General features: G+C 47.6%; 1 protein-coding gene across 1 annotated transcript in view; it reads left to right on the forward strand.

Annotated features, from left to right (window-relative positions):
• Positions 1-23071, forward strand: part of LOC136607523 (polyunsaturated fatty acid lipoxygenase ALOX15B-like) — a 140909-nt gene that overhangs the window by 95892 nt on the left and 21946 nt on the right. The window contains exons 12-13 of the mRNA XM_066589045.1: positions 19217-19338; positions 21369-21469. Of these exons, the coding sequence (XP_066445142.1) occupies positions 19217-19338; positions 21369-21469 (223 nt within the window). The remainder of the gene's footprint in view (positions 1-19216; positions 19339-21368; positions 21470-23071) is intronic.

Here is a 23071-nt window from a genome sequence, read left to right on the forward strand (position 1 = left end):
GCAGTACAATGCACAAGGCTTAATGGTTGCAGTACAAGGCACAAGGCTTAATGGTTGCAGTACAAGGCACAAGGCTTAATGGTTGCAGTACAAGGCACAAGATTTAATGGTTGCAGTACAAGGCACAATACTTAATGGTTGCAGTACAAGGCACAAGGCTTAATGGTTGCAGTACAAGGCACAAGGCTTAATGGTTGCAGTACAAGTCACAAGACTTAATGGTTGCAGTACAATGCACAAGGCTTAATGGTTGCAGTACAATGCACAAGGCTTAATGGTTGCAGTACAATGCACAAGGCTTAATGGTTGCAGTACAATGCACAAGGCTTAATGGTTGCAGTACAAGGCACAAGGCTTAATGGTTGCAGTACAAGGCACATGTACAGTGATTATAATCAAAAATAGCTCTCTCACCAGTCTATGACACCAATGGAGTGCTGCCAAGTGCATTGGTTTTATGCTCTAGCCATGAGGACCAATTGATTACAATGGCATAAATTATTACTGGCACTCCAGACCCTCAAACACAAATCCTGTCCTTCTTAAGAATTGCATAAATGTAAAATCCGTCACATACCATGTGCAACTAGGATATAAAACATAAGTAAATAACCAGTAAAAATTCCACACCACATCAACCTAAAATCAAGGCTACCCTGTAACTTAGATATGGTGGATAGTAGAACAACAAGTCCATTGTGGGACCCTCGCAATAATGGGAACCATCAGTAAGTGATGGCGTAAACACTAGATTTAAATGCAGTCAACGATCACCACAAACTTGTCACAGAGGAAGCAAATTATTCTCCGTCCAGAGAGAATATACTCTGTGATAGCAGCTTTCTCCGGTAGTCAGACACTGTCATGCCAATGCATCTGCACAGTACAAGTACAGACTTAGTTTTGCAGAGTAACTCTCTCACTTACAGTTTGTCTGCAGCAATCTCTGGTCCGCTGTGCTCTTGGAGTGTCATGGTAGCCAGCTTCCTGGTCATCCGAGTGTTACTAAGATGTGTAGGACATTGGCCTGTATTGTTTCATGACCAGCTATGAAAAAGGATATGGCCAACTTATTGGGTAATGAAGCAGCTGTGCCCATAATAAAACACCCAGAACTTTAGCCAGGTAAGAGCTTTAAGCACTCCCAGGAGTCCATGGATGCACATATCTATGGACTTTATTGTCTAGTTGCCCAACTCTGGAGACTGATACACCATTTTGGTAGTTTTGCACAGTGTCAGTAAGACACTTCATACTCTTGTCTGGATTGGCCACTGCCGATACGTTGGCTACACCTTCTCCGGCATGTGGTGAGACTTCATGGTACACCCTAGAACGTTGTGTCCAATAGGGGTTCAGGGTTTGTTGGCAGGTTTGGGAGGGCTTTCTAATTTGGGCATTGCTTCTCCACTGCTTACCACCCACAGACTATCAGACAGACAGAGTGAACCAGACTTTAGAGCAATATCTCTAATGTTCTGCTTCTGAGTTACAGGACAATTGGTCTCAGTTTTTGCCATGGACAGAGTTTGCTCATAATGTGTCTCCTCCCTTTCAGTTTCATCCCATTGCTTCTAGTCTTTCCTTGTGCAGATGAGAATAGGGCTGATCCCTCTGCACTGTGACAGCCCTTCAGATATTTGTAGACAGCTATTAAAGGGGTTGTCCCGCGCTGAAATGGGTTTTTTCTTTTTTTCAACCCCCCGTTCGGCGCGAGACAACCCCGATGCAGGGGTTAAAAAAGATCACCGGACAGCGCTTACCTGAATCCCCGCGCTCCGGTGACTTCTTACTTACCCGGTGAAGATGGCCGCCGGCATCTTCTCCCTCCGTGGACCGCAGGGCTTCTGTGCGGTCCATTGCCGATTCCAGCCTCCTGATTGGCTGGAATCGGCACGTGACGGGGCGGAGCTACACGGAGCTACACGGAGCCCCATTGAGAAGATAAGAAGACCCGGACTGTGCAAGCGCGTCTAATTTGGCCATTAGACGGCGAAAATTAGACGGCAACCATGGAGACGAGGACGCCAGCAACGGAGCAGGTAAGTGAAAAACTTTTTATAACTTCTGTATGGCTCATAATTAATGCACAATGTATATTACAAAGTGCATTATTATGGCCATACAGAAGTGTATAGACCCACTTGCTGCCGCGGGACAACCCCTTTAAGTCTCCTCTCAGCCTTCTTTGTCATGCATTCACTAATATCTTCCCTTTCTATTGTAATTATAGTTTGCATCCCAAGGCATCATCAGGTACTGATAGCGTGGGGGGGTTTGATGTTCCATTGCGCAAGCAGGAAGTCAGTTTTCTAAAGTCAGCTTAGAGTAAGGTATATAGGGATTTAGGCACAGGGATTCTATTTGCCGAATGTAAGAGCCCTTTTAGACGGGATGAGTGTCGGGGAAATGATGCCGGACACTCGTCCCCGCACATACTGGCTGCAGTACTGCTGCAGGGAGCTAGTATCGCTGGCTCACAGAGGGGCGCCTGCAGGAGATTTCTCGCCTTACTCTTCCGCCCCTCTCCATTGACATAACACAGTGGTATATACCATGAACGATGAGCGATTTACCATGATCGTCCAGCGCCGTATGCTGTATAAAGCTGATCGTTCAGTGTAAATAGTGGCCGTTCAGTACTGAACGGCTGCTGTGTTATGTCAATCGAGAGGGGAAGGGGAGCGAAAGGAGAGAACTCTCCTCCTGCCACCACACCCCCTGCCCTGTGAGCGAGCCAGCGATACTAGCTTCCTAGCAGAAGCACTGCAGCAAGGACACATAGGAACAAGTGTCGGTCATCGTTTGCCTGACATTCGTCCCATGTAAACCCAGCATATGTCTGATCGCCACTGCAGGCCAAATAACTACAAGATAAGAGACAGGATGTAGTTGTCTGTCTAGAACATCAGGCTAAGACAACAATGTGGCAGGTTGGTTCCCAGGTTTATTGCTCCCTTTAGGATTCTAAGACAAATTAAAACTAACCCGGTCTCTTTTATATTGGACTTGTGCCAAAAATCCCCAAGAGAAACCTTTCAAAGAATCGTAGAGTTGCATGGGACCTCGAGGGTCATCGGGTCCGACCCCCTGCTCAGTTCAGGATCACTAAATCATCCCAGACAGATATTTGTCCAGCCTTTGTTTGAACACTTCCATTGAAGGAGAACTCCCCACCTCCCGTGGCAACCCGTTCCACACATTGATCCCCTCACTGTCTAATAGCTAATCTGTGTCTCCTCCCTTTCAGTTTCATCCCATTGCTTCTAGTCTTTCCTTGTACAGAGGAGAATAGGGCTGATCCCTCTGCACTGTGACAGCCCTTCAGATATTTGTAGACGGCTATTAAGTCTCCTCTCAGACTTCTCTTCTGCTAAACATTCCCAGATCCTTTAACCGTTCCTCATAGGACATGATCTGCAGACCGCTCACCATCTTGGTAACTCTTCTCTGAACTTGCTCCAGTTTGTCTATGTCTTTTTTAAACACTATTAGGCCACAATAGCGGCAAGAGTGCCCCCCCCCCCCCCTAACCATTTTTACTTCGGACAAACCCTCATTAGTAAGGCACACCTTAACTAAGCACCACACTACCTCTAACCAAGCACAATCACTGCCTGCGGGACACACCGCTGCCTCTTCTCCTGGGTTACATGCTGCCCCCCCCCCCCCGCTGCACGACCCAGTGTCCACAGCGCACACCAAAGTGTCCCAGTGCAGCCTTCATCTGCCCTCATGCCACACACTGGCCTCATGTCTATTTATAAGTGTGTCTGCCATGAGGAGGAACCAGAGGCACACACTGCAGAGGGTTGGCACGGCTAGGCAGCGACCCTCTTTAAAAGGGGCGGGGCGATAGCCCACAATGCTGTACAGAAGCAATGAGAACTCCAATCCTGTGCCACTTCCGTCAGGAGCTGCAAACGTGGGCATAGCAATGGGGAACCTATGTGCCACACACTATTCATTCTGTCAAGGTGTCGCATAGCTCAATCCACACTGCAAGGGGAAAGCCGTCAGCGCTCTGCCCCCTACCCAAGTCAGTCAGTGCCTTTGTGCCAGACAGGTCAAACACCGCAATGGGAACTAAGGTTGCACCAATAGCATAGGTGGGTCCTAAGAAACCCAAGACATGAACAAAAAATTGATGTGACCGGCCAAACATGGCAGACTTGCACCGCACCCACGGTATAGGCCTCGGCCCACAGCTTCAGCAATCCTAGGCAGGAAGCGGACTTTCACTGCACCCAGGACATAGGCCTCTGCACAAACCCTCAGCAATCGCGGGCCTACAGCGGACTCCAATGCTAGCGTAGCTGTGCACGTCTCATTAGCGCTGTATTGCTCCTGAAGCTTGTCCCATTGCAGTGCCCCGGATAGCAGAGCTAACGTCAGATGAAATACAGGTGGGCTTCGGCCAACACTGCATGCCCCAACCTGACCGGGCTTTTTAATACATAGACACAGGCAGGTACAACTCACTAATGTGAAGTCCGTGAGGAACGACAGCATGGGTGGCTCCCTGGAACCCACCGGCGGTACATAAATATATCCCATTGCATATCACAGCTGAGGTAATAATGTCATGTTTAATGCAGGTGGGCTTCGGCCCAAACTGCATGCCCCAGTCTGACTGGGGTTCTTTACAAGTGGACACATGCAGTTACAACTCCCTGTGGACCGACAGCATAGGTGGGTGCCAAGAAGCCACCAGCGGTACATAAAAATATCCAATTGCAGTGCCCAGCACAGCTGATGTAATGTCGTGCTTAATGCAGCTGGGTTTCGGCACACACTGCATGCCCCAGTCAGACTGGGGTTCTTTACAAGTGGAAGCAGATGCATTTATAATTCTCTGTGGACCCACAGCATGGGTGGCTCCCTGGAACCCACCGGCGGTACATAAATATATCCCATTGCATTGCCCATCACAGCTGAGGTAACGTGTCATTTAAGGTGAAATTCTTGGACTGCCGCCAGACGGACCACTGCGAAACCATTTGGCAAGAATGTTTTCATTGTTGGAGGAGGAGGGGAATGTTTTTGAGGCAGTACGTGTCCTGTGCACGTGTCCGTGGTTATATGCACCTTCCCAGTAACCGTGTTGCTGAAAAATTGTCGCGCCTAGGGACCTAGTAGCGCCGCCTCACCGCCATCATGTCTTTGGGAAGCCTCTGTTTCCACAACCCTGTAACATAGCAGTAGCAGCAGTATAGGCAGAGCCCAGAATTAGTAACATTTCAGTGGTAAGAGTATGGACAGACCCCAGTAAGATTTCCGTAGCAGCAGTATAGGGAGAGCCCAGTATTAGTAACATTTCAGTAGTAGCAGTATAGACAGACCCCGGTAACATTTCAGTTGCATCAGTAGAGACAGACCCCAGTAGCATTTCATTAGCAACAGTAGGGACAGACCCCAGTAACATTTCATTGGCAGCAGTCGGGACAGACCCCAGTAACATTTCATTTGCAGCAGTATAGGCAGACCCTAGTAGCATTTCATTTGCAGCAGTATAGGCAGACCCTAGTAGCATTTCATTTGCAGCTGTATAGACAGACCCCAGTAACATTTCATTTGCAGCAGTATAGGCAGACCCTAGTAGTATTTCATTTGCAGCATTATAGACAGACCCCAGTAACATTTCATTTGCAGCAGTATAGGCAGACCCTAGTAGCATTTCATTTGCAGCTGTATAGACAGACCCCAGTAACATTTCATTTGCAGCAGTATAGGCAGACCCTAGTAGTATTTCATTTGCAGCATTATAGACAGACCCCAGTAACATTTCATTTGCAGCAGTATAGGCAGACCCCAGTAACATTTCATTTGCAGCTGTATAGACAGACCCCAGTAACATTTCATTTGCAGCTGTATAGACAGACCCCTGTAATATTTCAGTAGTATAAGTATAGACAGACCCAGGTAACATTTCATTGGCAGCAGTCGGGACAGGCCCCAGTAACATTTCATTGGCAGCAGTATAGACAGACCCCAGTAACATTTCAGTAGCAGCTGTATTTTCAGACCCCTGTAACATTTCAGTAGTATAAGTATAGACAGACCCCAGTAACAGTTCATTTGCAGCTGTATAGATAGACCCCTGAAACAGTTCATTTGCAGCTGTATAGACAGACCCCTGTAACATTTCAGTACTAACAGTAGGGAGAGACCCCAGTAACATTTCATTGGCAGCTGTATAGACAGACCCCTGTAACATTTCAATAGAAGCAGTATAGGGAGAGCACAGTATTAGTAACATTTCAGTAGTAGCAGTATAGACAGGCCCCAGTAACATTTACGTAGAAGCAGTATAGGCAAAGCAGCAGATTAACATTTCCGTTCCAGCAGTATAGGGATAGCATAGTATTTTTAACATTTCAGTAGTAGCAGTGCAGATAGGCCCCAGTAACATTTACGTAGAAGCGGTATAGGCAAAGCAGCAGATTAACATTTCGTAGCAGTATGGACAGACCCCAGTAACATTTCAGTAGTGTAAGTATAGACAGACCCCAGTAAAAGTTCAGTAGTAACAGTAGGGACAGACCCCAGTAACATTTCATTGGCAGCTGTATAGACAGACCCCTGTGACATTTCAGTAGTATAAGTATAGACAGACCCCAGTAACATTTCATTGGTAGCAGTAGGGACAGACCCCAGTAAAATTTCATTTGGCAGCAGTAGGGAGAGACCCCAGTAACATTTTAGTAGCAACGGTATAGACAGACCCCAGTTACATTTACGTAGAAGCAGTATAGCGAGAGCCCAGTATTAGTAACATTTCAGTAGTTGCAGTATACACAAACCAAGGTAACATTTCAGGAGCAGAAGTATCGGCAGACCGAAGTTACATTTCTGTTGCTGAAGTATAGTCAGACCCCTGTAGCATTACTGTGGCAGAAGTATAGGTAGGCAGAACAGAGTTACATTTCTGTAGCAAAAGTGTAGGCCAACCCCAGACACATTGGTGTACCACGAGTGCAGGCGAAGCCCAAAAAATTACTTGGATTACATTGTAGGCGAGGGCCCCAAAAATTGGTGTACCAACAGTACTAATGTACCTCAGAAAAATTGCCCATGCCCAACCCAGAGGGCAGGTGAAACCCATTTATTGCTTAGCTTACTGTGGCTTAATTTGTAACCAGGCCTGGAGGCAGCCCAGTCTAAATAACAATTGGTTCAGGTGCAAGTTTCAACGCTTTACTGAGAATTGAAACGTATAAATATGGTTTACAAAAGTTATATGAGCCTTTTGGGCCACAGAAAAATTGCCCGTTCGGGGTGATTATGTGAGGTTTCAGGAGGAGGAGCAGGAGGAGGAGGACGACGGATATCATACACAGATTGACAAAGGTAAAGGTCCCTATTTTTTATGGTGATAGAAAACAATGCTTCCATCCGCGGTTGCAGCGAAAATAAGCTTTAGGCACCGCTGCTGTCCGCTGGTGGAGAAGAGGAGTCTGGGGAAATCCAGGCTTTGTTCATCTTTATGAGTGTAAACCTGTTGGCACTGTCAGTTGACAGGCGGGTATGCTTATCCGTGATGATTCCCCCAGCTGCACTAAACACCCTCTCTGACATGACCCTAGCGGCAGGACAAGCAAGCACCTCCAGGGCATACAGCGCGAGTTCGTGCCACGTGTCCAGCTTTGACACCCAGTAGTTGTATGGAGCTGAGGCGTCAGAGAGGACGGTCGTACGATCGGCTACGTACTCCCTCACCATCCTTTTACAGTGCTCCCTCCGACACAGCCTTGACTGGGGAGTGGTGACACAGTGTGGCTGGGGAGCCATAAAGCTGGCAAAGGCCTTGGAGAGTGTTCCCCTGCCTGCGCTGTACATGCTGCCTGATCTCTGCACCTCCCCTGCTACTTGTCCCTCGAAACTGCTCCTTCTGGCACTAGCGCTGTCGGATGGGAAGTTTACCATCAGTTTGTCCGCCAGGGCCCTGTGGTATTGCATCCCTCTCGAACCCCTTTCCTCTTTGGGATTGAGAGTGGAAAGGTTCTCCTTATACCGTGGGTCGAGCAGTGTGTACACCCAGTAATCCGTAGTAGCCCAAATGCGTCTAACGCGAGGGTCACGAGAAAGGCATCCTAACATGAAGTCAGCCATGTGTGCCAGGGTACCTGTACGCAACACATGGCTGTCCTCACTAGGAAGATCACTTTGAGGATCCTCCTCCTCCTCCTCCACAGGCCATACACGCTGAATGGATGAGAGGCAAGCAGCATGGGTACCCTCTGCAGTGGGCCCAGCTGTCTTTTCCCCCTCCTCCTCCTCAGGCTCCCCCCTCCCCTCCTCCTCCTCAACGCGCTAAGATATAGACAAGAGGGTGCTCTGACTATCCAGCGATAAACTGTCTTCCCCCGACTCAGTTTCCGACCGCAAAGCGTCAGCCTTAATGCTTTGCAGGGAACTTCTCAACAGGCGAATGGTGACGCTAATGATTGCAGCATCGCCGCTCACCATCTGGGTAGACTCCTCAAAGTTTCCAAGGACCTGGCAGATATCAGCCATCAATGCCCACCCCTCGGTAAAGAATTGTGGAGGCTGACTACCACTACGCCACCCATGTTGCAGCTGGTATTCCACTATTGCTCTACGCTGCTCATACAGCCTGGCCAACATGTGCAGCATAGAAATCCAGCGTGTGGGCACGTCGCACAGCAGTCGGTGCTCTGGCAGCTGAAACCGATGTTGCAGGGTCCTCAAGGTGGCAGCGTCTGTGGTGGACTTGCGTAAATGTGCGCAGACACGGTGCACCTTGCCGAGCAGGTCAGACAAGTGGGGGTAGTTTTTCAGAAACCGCTGAACTACCACATTGAAGACGTGGGCCAGGCATGGCACGTGTGTGAGGCTGCCGGGCTGCAGAGCTGCCACCAGGTTACGGCTGTTGTCACACACGATCATGCCCGGTTGGAGGCTCAGCGGCGAAAGCCAGAGGTCGGTCTGCTCTGTCAGACCCTGCAACAGCTCGGGGGCCATGTGCCTCTTGTCACCTAAGCTGATTAGTTTCAGCATGGCTTGCTGACGCCTGTCCACCGCTGTGCTGCCTCGCCGCACGCTACTGACTGCTGGCAACGTGCTCACACTTCTTCTTAATTGAGAGGTAGAGGTGGCAGAGGAGGAGGGGGGGGGGGGTTGGAGGAGGTGGCATAAAATGCCGGAGATACCAGCACTCAGGTAGGACCCGCTATTCTGGGTGTGGGTAGGACGTGAGAGGTCCCAGGCTCTGACTCAGTCCCAGCCTCCACCAAATTCACCAAATGTGCCATCAGGGAGATATAGTGGCCCTGCCCGACAGTCCTTGTCCACGTGTCCGTGGTTAAGTGGACCTTCCCAGTAATCGTGTTGGTGAGGGCACTATTTATGTTGCGGGGGACGTGCTGGTGTAGGGCTGGGATGGCACACCGGGAAAAATAGTGACAACTGGAGACCAAGTAGCGCGGGACCATCGCCATCATGTTTTTGAAAGCCTCCGTTTCCACAAGCCTGTACGACAGCATCTCCTGGCTTATTAATTTGGCAATGTGCACGTTTAAAGCTTGTGCGTGTGGGTGGACGTATTTGCGCTTTCGCTCCAATGCTTGTGTTAGCGACAGCTGAACGCTGCGCTTAGAGACATTGCTGGATGGAGTGGAGGACAGTGGAGGTGAGGGTGTGGGTGCAGGCCGGGAGGCGCTGATGCCTGTGTCCTGGGAGGGGGATTGGATCTGTGTGGCAGGTTGGGGCACAGGAGAAGAGGCAGTGGTGTGACTCGGAGTCAGTGAAGTCCTTCGTCTCACCTTATAGGGTGCTTGGCCATCATATGCCTGCGCATGCTGGTGGTTGTGAGGCTGGTAGTGGTGGCTCCCCGGCTGATGTTGGTGCGACAAAGGTTGCACACCACTGTTCGTCGGTCGTCCGCACTCTCATTAAAAAACATCCATACCTTTGAACACCTAGCCCTCTGCATGGAGGCTTGCTGCGAGGGGGTGCTTTGGGAAACAGATGGGGGATTCTTCGCTCTGGCCCTGCCTCTACCCCTGGCCACTCCACTGCCTCTTCCAACCTGTCCTGCTGCTGCACTTGCCTCCCCCTCTGAAGCTCTGTCCTCAGTAGGCTTAGCAAACCAGGTGGGGTCAGTCACCTTATCGTCCAACTGCTCTACCTTCGAATCCTCTGTGCGCTCCTCCCTCGGACTTACTGCCCTTACTACTACCTCACTGACAGACAACTGTGTCTCATCATCGTCCTCCTCATCCACAAAAAGCTCTTGAGACAGTTGCCGGAAGTCCCCAGCCTCATCACCCGGACTCCGGGAACTTTCCAAAGCTTGGGCATCGGTCACGACAAACTCCTCAGGTGAGAGAGGAACCATTTTTTCCCACTCATGGCAGGGACCCGAGAACAGTTCCTGGGAGTCTGCCTGCTCAGAATATGTCATTTTCATGGAGTGAGGAGGCTGGGAGGAAGGAGGAGCAGCCAGAGGATTCAGAGTTGCAGTCCCTAGGCCGGGAGTAGTGGACTGCATAGAATACTGGGTGGTCGATACATTGCTGGACTTGTTTTCTGCCATCCACGACAGGACCTGCTCACACTGCTCTGTTTGTAATAAAGGTCTTCCACACGGACCCGTAAATTGTGATATGAAGCTGGGGACCCCAGAAACTTGCCTCTCTCCTAATCCTGCAGCAGCCGGCTGTGATTCACTACGCCCAGGAACTCGGCCTGTGCCCACACCCTCACTTGGACGTCCGCGTTTTTGACTCTTACCCCTACTTCTCATCATGGTGGATTAGAAATAGAGCAGGGCCCAAATAAATTACCCCACTGTACAGCACTGACAACTGTGGCTTAATTCACCGCACACAGAGACTTGTAGATAGCGGAGGCACTATGCTGTGACTTGTGTCTTGCGCTGATACCTAGGGGTAATTTACCGCTCGCAGAGACTTGTAGATAATAGAGGCTGTGTGGAGGGGGAGAAGACTCTAAAGCCAGTGGATAGTGCTGGTAACTGCGGCGATCTCAACCCCACCAAGGAAAGAGTATTGTGAGACGCTCTGCACAGCGGCAGAGCTGAAATACTTTGCAGTGGCCCTGGTAATATTACAGTACTGTTTAGCGGTGAGACCGCTGTCTAATGCACTGCAGACACAGAACGGTATGACTGAAGTCGTTCGCAGTAGGCTAGGAGATGTTAGAGGGCAGTTTCACGGTGAGAGCTGGTTGTACGGCACTGCAGGCTGAGAACGCTATTAGTGAAAGGCTGGGAACAGGCCTAGATGCGTAATACAAAAATGGATGCACTACAACTCCCAGCAAGCCACAACTATAATGCACACAGTCAGATGTAGCCCGAAGAAGGACCGTTGGGGTTCTTGAAGACAGGATCCTACTCTAACACTTTCCCTATACTCTGTATAATAGACTGGAGACTGAAAACGGTGTAGCTGAAATGGCCTGCACAGCCAGAGATGAAAAAAAGAAAATAATAATTGGTGCACTACTGCTCCCAGCCAGCGACAACTATAATGCACGCGGTCAGATGTAGCCCTAAGAAGGACCGTTGGGGTTCTTGAAGACAGGATCCTACACTAACACTTTCCCTTTATCAGCAGCAGCACTTTCCCTATGCTCTCCCAGTGTGTGTCTGAGGCGAGCCGCGGGCGGGACCGCTTTAGGTACTTGGCGGTCACTTGATCTCACCAGCCACTCACTACTGTGGGGGGGGGGGGGGGGGGGGGGGTAGAGGGCTGGCACGTCACAGCAGGAATTGGTAATGCCTTCCCCGCATGACTATTGGCTAGAAAATGGCGCTAAACATGCGGGGAAGGAAATGGAATTGACTAGAGTACCTCGTGGTGTTCGTCTCGAGTAACAAGCATGTCGAGTACCCTAATGCTCGAACGAGCATCAAGCACAGACCAGTGCGCTCGCTCATCTCTATTTGTAATGTAATCCAATCGCCGTTATATTGTATATTTTTGAAATCTGCCTCTACAATTAATCCAGTGGGCTCACCGTTAACCTTGATTTAGGAAAAAGAACAAAAGTGATTGCGCAACTATTTCACAACCACTGTAACACACCGCGTGCTGACTGAACACTAGAAGGGTAGGTTTATGTAACATATAGGGTACACATGGTGAAAACGCTGCGGATCATCCACCAGTAAATTGTAATTAATGAGCTGTGTTTTTACAGGTCGTTGGTTAGATTAAATAGAAAAAAAAACTTCTGAAACAAAAATACATGTTTAGTATCGCTGCATCTGTAATAGTCAAATCTATCATAGTGATGCGTTATTTACCCCACACAGTGAATGCCATCTGAAAAAAAAATGAAGAATGCAAGAAATGAGCTTTTTTGGTCATTCTGTCTCCAGGAAAAATTGCAATAAAAAGCGATCAAAAAGTAGTATGTATTCCAAAATGGTACTAATGCAAACTGCAGGATGTCCCGCAAGAAATGAGCCGCGGACAACTATGTGGGCGGAAAAATGGAAAAAGTTATTGAGCGCAGAAAATGGCGGCAGAAAGTAATTTAAAAAAATTAAATGTCTAAAAAAAATAAATTCCAGATTTTGTCCATGTTTAGCATCGCGCTTCGCCCCAGTGCTATCCTAAGTTTTATCTCTGGCATAGACTCTCCAGGCATGGAAGATGAAGTCTCGCACGCATTCTATGGCCTCGTTGCCAACTTTGATTTGAATTTAGTATTGGCATACTCTATAGCGGGTAATCCATGGCTGTGGACGGTTCATCTCAACCACCCTCTACAAGCAATTAACACTTTCCTTACTGATAACTTGGTGAACACTCCAACGGTCACAATACGCTGCACACAACCTGCTTGTATCTGCGAACAGTCTCTATAGTCTTAATACTGGCAGAAAGCAGAATCCCTAACAGTCTCTATAAGTGTTTATATCAGTCTCTTAGAGTTAACAGTACACAATACAACAGTCCTCAGTTTATGAGTCAGAGGTCCCAGCAATACTCTGTAACCCTTCACCTCTCTGTACACCAGGTGCCCTTTTCTGTGGACGGGGCTTTCTGTTACCTTATAGTAATGCAGTCTCTCCCTGCTTGTCCTTGAGCACTGCCGCTCCGGCACCCGGTCGGCTCCGGCTCTCATGATCAGTACTCTGTTTTGAGACGGTACAGTGATAGTCACTTCTATTGTAAGGGAACGCAGGCAGCAGATTCGGGCCTTGCCTGGTTTTCCCGGTTGATGTCGGTCTGACAGGCACAGGAGTCTCCATGGCTGAACAAACAACATTTTATTAGCTGCAGAACAGGAAAACGGTAACTTGCGACCCGGCGATCAGTCTGTCAATAAAGAGTCCGTATGAACGGCTGTTAGTCAGAGTCCTGGCCCAGCGGACGAGGACCAGCAATAAACCATATTTGTCTTATTAAACAGTCTTTAGGTCTGTTAGCACTGAATACCGGTCCCCAATCCTCGTCCGGACGACTGTCCTCCAGGCCCGCTGGAGCGGGTTCAGCGTCTCCAGAAAGGAACCACTTGGCTCTGAGTTCCCTATTCAGCACTCCTTTCCATATTCACCAGAGGAAAACTGCCTGTAGGACAATTGCTGGAGCCCTGCAGCCGGGTCCTCTCTGCAGGCTTCTCCTGGCGAGAAATGTCCTTAGCACTACATCAGCAACATAGCAGTAGAGACCAGTGCCATGGCAAGGTCAGGTGGTACCCGGTGCAGAAACTTTATACGAGCATGCTCCATATCACTATATACAGAGATGTCTAGCTTATACCAGTAGTACCTATATAATTATATACAGGAGATCCCCAGGTTATACCAGCATACTCCATATCACTATATACAGGAGATACCAAGGTTATACCAGCATGCTCCATATCACTATATACGGGATGTCTAGCTTATACCAGTAGTACCTATATAATTATATACAGGAGATACCCAGGTTATACCAGCATGGTCCATATCACTATATACAGGAGATGTATAACTTCTACCAGGTTTACATATATAATTATATACAGGAGATACCCAGGTTATACCATTATATACGGGAGATACCCAGGTTATACCAGCATGCTCCATATCACTATATATAGGGGATGTATAACTTATACCAGCTGTACATATATAATTATATACAGGAGATACCCAGGTTATACCAGCATGCTCCATATCACTATATGCAGAGATGTCTAGCTTATACCAGTAGTACCTATATAATTATATACAGGAGTAACCCAGGTTATACCAGCATGCTCCATATCACTATATACAGGATGTATAACTTATACCAGCTGTACATATATAATTATATACAGGAGATACCCAGGTTATACCAGCATGCTCCATATCACTATATACAGGAGATGTATAACTTATACCAGCTGTAGATATATAATTGTATACAGGAGATACCCAGGTTATACCAGCATGCTCCATATCACTATATATAGGGGATGTATAACTTATACCAGCTGTACATATATATATATATATATATATATATACAGGAGATACCCAGGTTATACCAGCATGGTCCATATCACTATATACAGGAGATGTATAACTTATACAGCTGTACATATATAATTATATACAGGAGATACCCAGGTTATACCATTATATACGGGAGATACCCAGGTTATACCAGCATGCTCCATATCACTATATATAGGGGATGTATAACTTATACCAGCTGTACATATATAATTATATACAGGAGATACCCAGGTTATACCAGCATGCTCCATATTACTATATACATGATGTATAATTTATACCAGCTGTACATATATAATTATATACAGGAGATACCCAGGTTATACCAGCATGCTCCATATCACTATATACAGGAGATGTATAACTTATACCAGCTGTAGATATATAATTGTATGCAGGAGATACCCAGGTTATACCAGCATGCTCCATATTACTATATACATGATGTATAATTTATACCAGCTGTACATATATAATTATATACAGGAGATCCCCAGGTTATACCAGCATGCTCCATATTACTATACACAGGAGATGTATAACTTATACCAGCTGTACATATATAATTATATACAGGAGATACCCAGGTTATACCAGCATGCTCCATATCACTATATACAGGAGATGTATAACTTATACCAGCTGTACATATATAATTATATACAGGGGATACCCAGGTTATACCAGCATGCTTCATATCACTATATACAGGGAGATGTATAACTTATACCAGCTGTACATATATAATTATATACAGGAGATACCCAGGTTATACCAGCATGCTCCATATCACTATATACAGGGGATGTATAACTTATACCAGCTGTACATATATAATTATATACAGGAGATACCCAGGTTATACCAGCATGCTTCATATCACTATATACAGGAGATGTATAACTTATACCAGCTGTACATATATAATTATATACAGGAGATCCCCAGGTTATACCAGCATGGTCCATATCACTATATACAGGGAGATGTATAACTTATACCAGCTGTACATATATAATTATATACAGGAGATACCCAGGTTATACCAGCATGCTCCATATCACTATATACAGGATGTATAACTTATACCAGCTGTACCTATATAATTATATACAGGAGATCCCCAGGTTATACCAGCATGCTCCATATCACTATATGCAGAGATGTCTAGCTTATACCAGTAGTACCTATACAATATTATACAGGAGATCCCCAGGTTATACCAGCATGCTCCATATCACTATATATATTTGATACACATCCCCTGTATATAGTGATGCTGATATAACCTGGATATGTTCTGTACAAAATTATATGTACAATTGGTATAACATATACCACCTAAACATCCAAGATTACATGCAGTACATGGTGCAAACCTTGTTGTACCACATTTAATGCTCTTCTGCTCTCCTCCTCTGGTCCCGACACTGTCACTGCAGGGCCAGCCAGACATCCATCCTGACCCCCAGAGATCACACACACAGCTCCGCTATATACATCCTGACTCCAACACATCACAAACACAACTCTGCTACATCCATCCTGACCCCCACACACATCACACACACAGCTCTATTACATCCATCCTGATGCCCAGGCATGACACACACAGCTCCACCACATACATCCTGATCCCCAGACATGACACAAATAGCTCCACTACATCCATCCTAATCCCAACACATCACACACACAGCTCTGCTACATCCATCCTGATCCCCAGACATCACACACACAGCTTTGCTACATCCATCCTGATCCCCGGATATCACACAAACAGCTCCACTACATCCATCCTAATCCCAACACATCACACACACAGCTCTGCTACATCCATCCTGATCCCCAGACATCACACACAGCTCTGCTACATCCATCCTGATCCCCAGATATCACACAAATAGCTCCACTACATCCATCCTAATCCCAACACATCACACACACAGCTCTGCTACATCCATCCAGATCCCCAGACATCACACACACAGCTCTGCTACATCCATCCTGATCCCCAGACATCACACACACAGCTCTGCTACATCCATCCTGATCCCCAGACATCACACACACAGCTCTGCTACATCCATCCTGATCCCCAGATATCACACAAACAGCTCCACTACATCCATCCTAATCCTAACACATCACACACACACAGCTCCGCTACATCCATCCTGATCCCCAGACATCACACACGCTCTGCTACATCCATCCTGCCCCTACACACATCACACACACAGCTCTGCTACATCCATCCTGATCCCCAGACATCACACACACAGCTCCGCTACATCCATCCCCATGGTCATGTGATCCCTGACTACTCCCACACACATGACGTGACATCACCACAGGTCCTGGAAGCTGCTGGTCTGAGTGTCCTCTCATGTCAGTACTGCTGGGGGAGGATTAACTGGAGCTAGGGGACAGTGCAGGCTCTGTGAGGGGCTTCTGGCAACCCAGAATGTACGGAGAAGCTCCTTTGCGGCCAGTCAGACACACGAGGCCCCGGGCAGAGAGCAAACAGGTCGGCCAGCAGGTGCTGGTTCTCCTGCAGCAGCTCCAATAGTAGCTCCTCCACCTGCCCCCACTGCCATGCTGTTGCGCACCAGGACCACAACTGACTGGGTGAGTGGTCACACCCCTCACTGGTAGCACCCGGGGTCGGCCACACCTGCCGCACCCAACTTTGGTATGCCACTGGGAGAGACTCCTGCTTCAACCTCAGTCCTGCACAAGGCACTTCTCTCAACTGCTTACTGTCTCAACTTCCTGCTCACCTCTCTTCCTCCATTCCCGCCCCCTCTTAAAGAGACAGTACCATTACAAAGAAAACAATATCATACTAGCATTAAACAGCTATAAACTGTCCCCCTTACACTACAGTTGATCTGGTACTCTGATCGGGCCGTTCCAATAGCTGCAGTCACATGTGCTCTGACTCCGTCTGCTGTCCTTACTGCCTCCTGTCCGCACCCAAAACATCCTCCCTCCACTCTATATAGGGCCCATTAACTGCATGCCATATATAGACAGACCATGGATCACCTATATTAACCCCTTGAGTGGCACGCCCAGAAAATTTCCTGGACGAGCTCCACTGCTCATAGCAACATAGCCCGGAAGATTTCCGGGCTATGTATCACTATGGGAGCTGCAGAGCACAATGCCACAAGCTGTGACAGTGTGCTCTGCCTGCACAGACCCACAGAGAACAAAGCAAGGGCTTTGAAAAACCAGCAGAAGATATTGCCGATATGCCGGCAATCTCCTGCTTTGTTTACAGGTTGCCATAGAGACCATCGGCTTGTCAGAAGCTAGCCGATGGTCTCTGTGACAGGGAGAGCTTGGTGCTTGGCTGTGAGAGGACAGCTAGGTACCTGCTCTTACAGCAGAGATCAGAGAAAACCTCCGATCTCTGCTGTTAACCCTTTACATGCGGCAGTCTATGTGACTGCAGCATGTAAAGGGCTGTCACTGCAGCATGTAAAGGGCTGTCACCATCGGACCCCCGGAATGTGATCAGGGGGTCCTGATGGGTCCCTGTGGAAGTCCCCTAAAGGGACAAAAAAAAATTAAATAAAAAAAAAAAAAATTATAAAAAAAATTATAAAAACAGTTGTCTCCCTTTACTTTGTAAAAAATCAAAAATACAGTCACATGTGGTATCCGTGCGTCATAATGACACAGAGAAGGAAGTTAATACATTATTTAACCCCTTAATGACATGGCCCCTTTTTTTCTTTTTTCCCCATTTCTTTTTTTCCTCCCCCCTGTTAAAAAAAATCACAACTTGTCCCGCAAAAAACAAGCCCTTATATGGCCATGTCAATGGAAAAATGAAAAAGTTATGGCTCTTGAGACGCAACTGCAAAACTAGTTGAAATTCAATGATTAGACCATTTTAAAAAACCTGCCCTGGTGGGCACGACAGGGTGGTAGGAAACCCCGACTCAAGGGGTTAATAGATGAAATCTAACAGTACTAACAGTGCCATACTTGGCCCATGCAGAGTTAAACCCTGCTTAGATAGTGCCATAAACTGCCCAAAGTGCCGAGCTTTGTCTAAGTAGACCGAAAGTGGATGCAAAGTGCCAAAGGGGGTTCAAATAAGGTCCCACAGTGCCCAGATCTACAGCACATCATAGCGCCCACGTGGTGCCCAGAAGAGATATGGGAGGCGGCATCAAGTGGAAAAACCTCCAGTCCGGTCAATATAAAGCCTTCTTTATTCAGTCCATGTTAAGACCGGCAGAGCCGCGTATCGACCCCGCGGGGGGCTGGTCACGCTAACATCTCTTCTGGTGCGTTACTTTGGGAGCTGTTCGGAGTCGCGTTCCTGCGGAGAGCTCTGCATGTCTATCGCCTCGCACCTTAATCGGTAATATTGGAGTGCTGCTGCTGCTGTGATTTTGATTTAGCTGACATGGTGCTCAGAGTCCATTACTAGCTGACTCCTCCCCCTCCTCTGCTCCTCACATCATCTGCATGCTCTGGTCCGCTAATACTGCCTCCTGCTGGCTGCAGCTGGTAACACTAGTGATGTCTCCTGGACATTACTTACTATTCAGCAGGTTTCTGTACTTGATGCTCCCGCTGGCAGAACTCTGCAAGGTGCGGGATCAATGGAGGAATTCTATCTATGATGATTGTGGAAGGAGCCAGAGAAGACCCTACAGTATAGATGAGCCCACAATCTAATCTTCCATCTCCTTTGCCCTACAGGTTTGTCTCCAACATGGTGCAGCATTATTATAAGAGTGACGAGTCAGTGCGGACAGATCCAGAACTGCAGGCCTGGGTGGCTGACATCTATGAGAAGGGATTCCTAAGTAATGAATCCTCAGGTATGACCATCATAATGTCACCAACACGGGCAGAGCGGCTCCGTTACAAGACAAATCTACATCCAGAGCTGCGATCACAATTCTGCTGTTAGATCAGGTCACTTACTGGAGCACTTCTGACATTTCACTCTTCTCTGAGCGTGCGCCAACAGATTCCCATCTTATATTGTTATTTCATATTGCTGGGTGTTTATTATCGGTGGGGGTCCAACTTCTTGGAGGTGCTGCTAAGAACCAGGTAGCAGAAGTCCTTCAGAGCAGCGCTCCCAGCCATTCACTATACAGGGCAGGAATAGGAAGAAGGGGAACTGGACAGGAGGTAGGAGTCATAATGTCCCCCTGTAGTAATAGCTATAATATCCCCCATAGGAATACATAGCCATACTGTGCCTCAGAAAACTAAATGACCATACTGCCCCCCTTTAGTAGCATATAGCCATACTTCCATCCTGTAGTACTATATAGCTATACTGCCTCCCTGTAGTAGTAAATAGCCATACTGCCCCCCTGTAGTAGCATCGAACCATACTTCCATCCTGTAGTAGTATATAGCCATACTGCCCCCCTGTGGTAGTATATAGCCATACTGCCCCCCTGTAGTAGTATATAGCCATACTGCCCCCCTGTAGTAGTATATTGTCATACTGTCCCCCCCCTCAACATTGTAGCATGAAGCCATACTGCCCCCCTGTAGTAGTATATTGTCATACTGCCCCCCCCCCCAACATTGTAGCATGGAGCCATACTGCCCCCCTGTAGTAGTATATAGCCATATGCAGCGTCTGAGGAGCGAGCCTCAGCCTAGGAGACAGTGGCATACACTCACGGAGGAGTAGAATTGCACTCCACACGGCTTTGTATGAAACTTCTTGCGGCTTGTCACACTTCTAGCTCTCCATGCAGGGAAGAAGAAGGGGGTTCTGAGCACTAGTAGTCCATCGGCCCAGACGCTTCCATCACCTCTACACACAGACTATAGGTGTCCGTGTGCAGGCCAATGTCTGTCTTTTGCTCTTCTCTTTCAACGTTCAATACTCAGCAATCAATCTCAATCTCTTCCCATGCTCCTCGAATCTAAATATTGTGACACGTCCGGGTTCACTCGCCTGTGGATCGCCGTCCCCACGGTTAGGTAGTGGCGCACCTTGCACAAAAATATGCTCAGCAGTCTGAAGGTTTCTTTAAATCTGGCTCCTGGCAGCCTTTATTCACCGTACAAACAGGTATCTCACACACAGTCCATAAAGACCCCCCCTGGGTGTGAGGTTAGGGTTGTCATCCCTGTCAACCTCAGGGCCTCACTGGACACCATCTTGCAGCCTGTCCTGCACTGCCAAGCTGCAACTTCCCCCTTGCTTCTGGCAGGAACTGGCTTATATGCAGCCAATTAATGTTACACCCATCAGGTAGGAATATATAGCTATAATGTCCATCATATTAAAATAATAAGCTTACTCACCTCCCCTGCGGTGCCTTCCATCCACCTAGATGACACCCCGCAGAAGGACACAAGCGATACGATTACATCTTTGCACCGCCAACATCACATAGAAGGTGCTGTGTGGCAGAGCCCAGCGTGGCTAACAGCACTGTCTGTCAGCAGCACCGATCATGCTGGGCGCAGGACGATGTGAGGGTAAAAAGAAGCCATCCTGGCCAAGCAGAAGACTGCCCAGGATGGTGGGACAGCAGTGCGTTGCAATAATTGAGCCCGGGAGTGGATGAGGGCAACAGTGAGCATTTTTAGTGCGTCCACGGTGAGAAAAGGGCGGATTCTTGTGATGTTCTTGAGGTGCAGCTGACATGTTCGGGCCAGAGATTGGATATAGGGGGTAAGGGAGAGATCGGATATGACCCCAAGGTAGCAGGCGTGCTGGGAGTTATGGTGCCACACACTGAGATGGAGATGTCAGGATGAGGTCGGTTACTAGAGGGTGGAAACACCAGCAGGTCAGTTTCATCTATCTGGTAGATGGTTAATGATAAATTTTCCTGCACTGACTCTTCTCACACGTCTGACCCTCCACCAGGAATCCCATCATCCCTGGAGACCATGCCCTCGCTGGTACGATACCTGACCATGGTGATCTTCAGGTGTTCTGCACAACATGCTGCAGTCAACAGTGGCCAGGTAAGTGGCATCAAATCAGCAAGGATTTTCCACAAATCACACCGACCTCCAGGAGGCCTCATTCTCTCCTGAAGACTCTTCCCCTTGGACTAGTCCAGTTTCTTCTCCCACCAGACTCCATGTGTCGTTCTCCACTGCTACGTTCTATCTGCTCCCATGTCCTGTCTTTTTCCAGCACCCAGGGGCTCGATAAGATTAATATTTGGGTTATTTGGAGGTTGAGCCAACACCTTAAAATTCTTTGTCAGTGTAGTTGGTTCTGTGAACTCAATGTCCTATAGGGGTCTTTATGCTGGAACAACAGGACAAAAACTTAAAGCATGCCTGTCCATTCTCTCACTGCTATCACATTGAAGCCTTTCATATGAGATGTTCGCAGTACATGTGTATATTTGGTGGGCTCGGCTTGAGTGGCTGGCCTCCCCCTTCTTCCCGCTCCCAACCCGCGGTTTGGGCCTCTTGTGGAGTGCCTTTTGCTGCACCCCCGATTGACCCAACCTGGTTCTCTCGGTCTGCTGGTGGGGCAATGGGGGAGGGGAGGGGATTGGCTCATTTGGGGTCACTGCCTAGATGGGCTGAGTTATCTTCTCCTTGGAGGCTTATATTGAAGGCTATTTGAGTCCTAAACAAAATGTTGTGTTCATCCAGTGTTCAATCCATTGTTCATTGGTTGGCTTTGTGTTTAGCATGGAAACAAATGAGCTGCAGCTAAACTTTATAAGCACAATTTTATAGCTCCATAATCTCAATTGGGGAAGGAAAGAGCAAGAGAAGATAGGCAAAACAAAAGGTAACATAATTGAAGTGTAAAACAGTCTCGTACTGCAGGTTGGGCACGACTTGATCAGAACAAAACTACATTTTTAAAAATTCTGACAAATCTGTTGTCAGATTGAGTAGTAAACTACATTGTACTCCCATTACCCGCTTTTGGGAGTGAACTAAGCTAAGTAATCCATCTCCCCCTCCCGATTCCTAAGTGAACCCCCAATCCCATCCTTACTAAGAGATACTTGTTTTCTCTTGTACCATTGTCTAATTTCATATTATTGACACTAATGGCAGACAAACTGGTCACTACAGCCCTGAACACCAAGGGCCTAAATCCCCCCCCCCCCCCCAAAAAAAAAGGAGCAGAATATTTTGGTTCCTGAAGAAGTTAAATACATCACTTGCATTCCTTCAGGAGACCCACTTCAAAGGGAAAGCAACACCTAGATTCTCAAAAAGGCCGTTTGATAAATGGTATTTCAATAATGACCCAACTAGTGCATCCAAAGGCGTGGCAATAGCGTTCTATTCCTCAGTTCCGTTTGTCTTCGAGAAGAAATTTGCAGACTTGAAGGGAAGAATGCTCTTCCTTAAGGGCAAAATCCATTCAGAAATGTTCATGTTGGTAAATTTATATGCCCAGAATACAAACCAGGTTACCTGTTTTTTAGACGCACTGAGCAAACGTGTACTATATGTGGGAGGTAAAATAATCCTGGGGTCAGACCTTAACCTAACCCTAAATCCCATACTAGACTCCTCTTCTGGGAAATCTCAAATATCCCAGCAGGCTCGGAAAAAACTGCTACGTGCACTTCAAGACTTACAAGT

The sequence above is a fragment of the Eleutherodactylus coqui genome, chromosome 1 (assembly GCF_035609145.1).
Source record: "Eleutherodactylus coqui strain aEleCoq1 chromosome 1, aEleCoq1.hap1, whole genome shotgun sequence".
In the NCBI taxonomy this organism is placed as follows: Eukaryota; Metazoa; Chordata; class Amphibia; order Anura; family Eleutherodactylidae; genus Eleutherodactylus; species Eleutherodactylus coqui.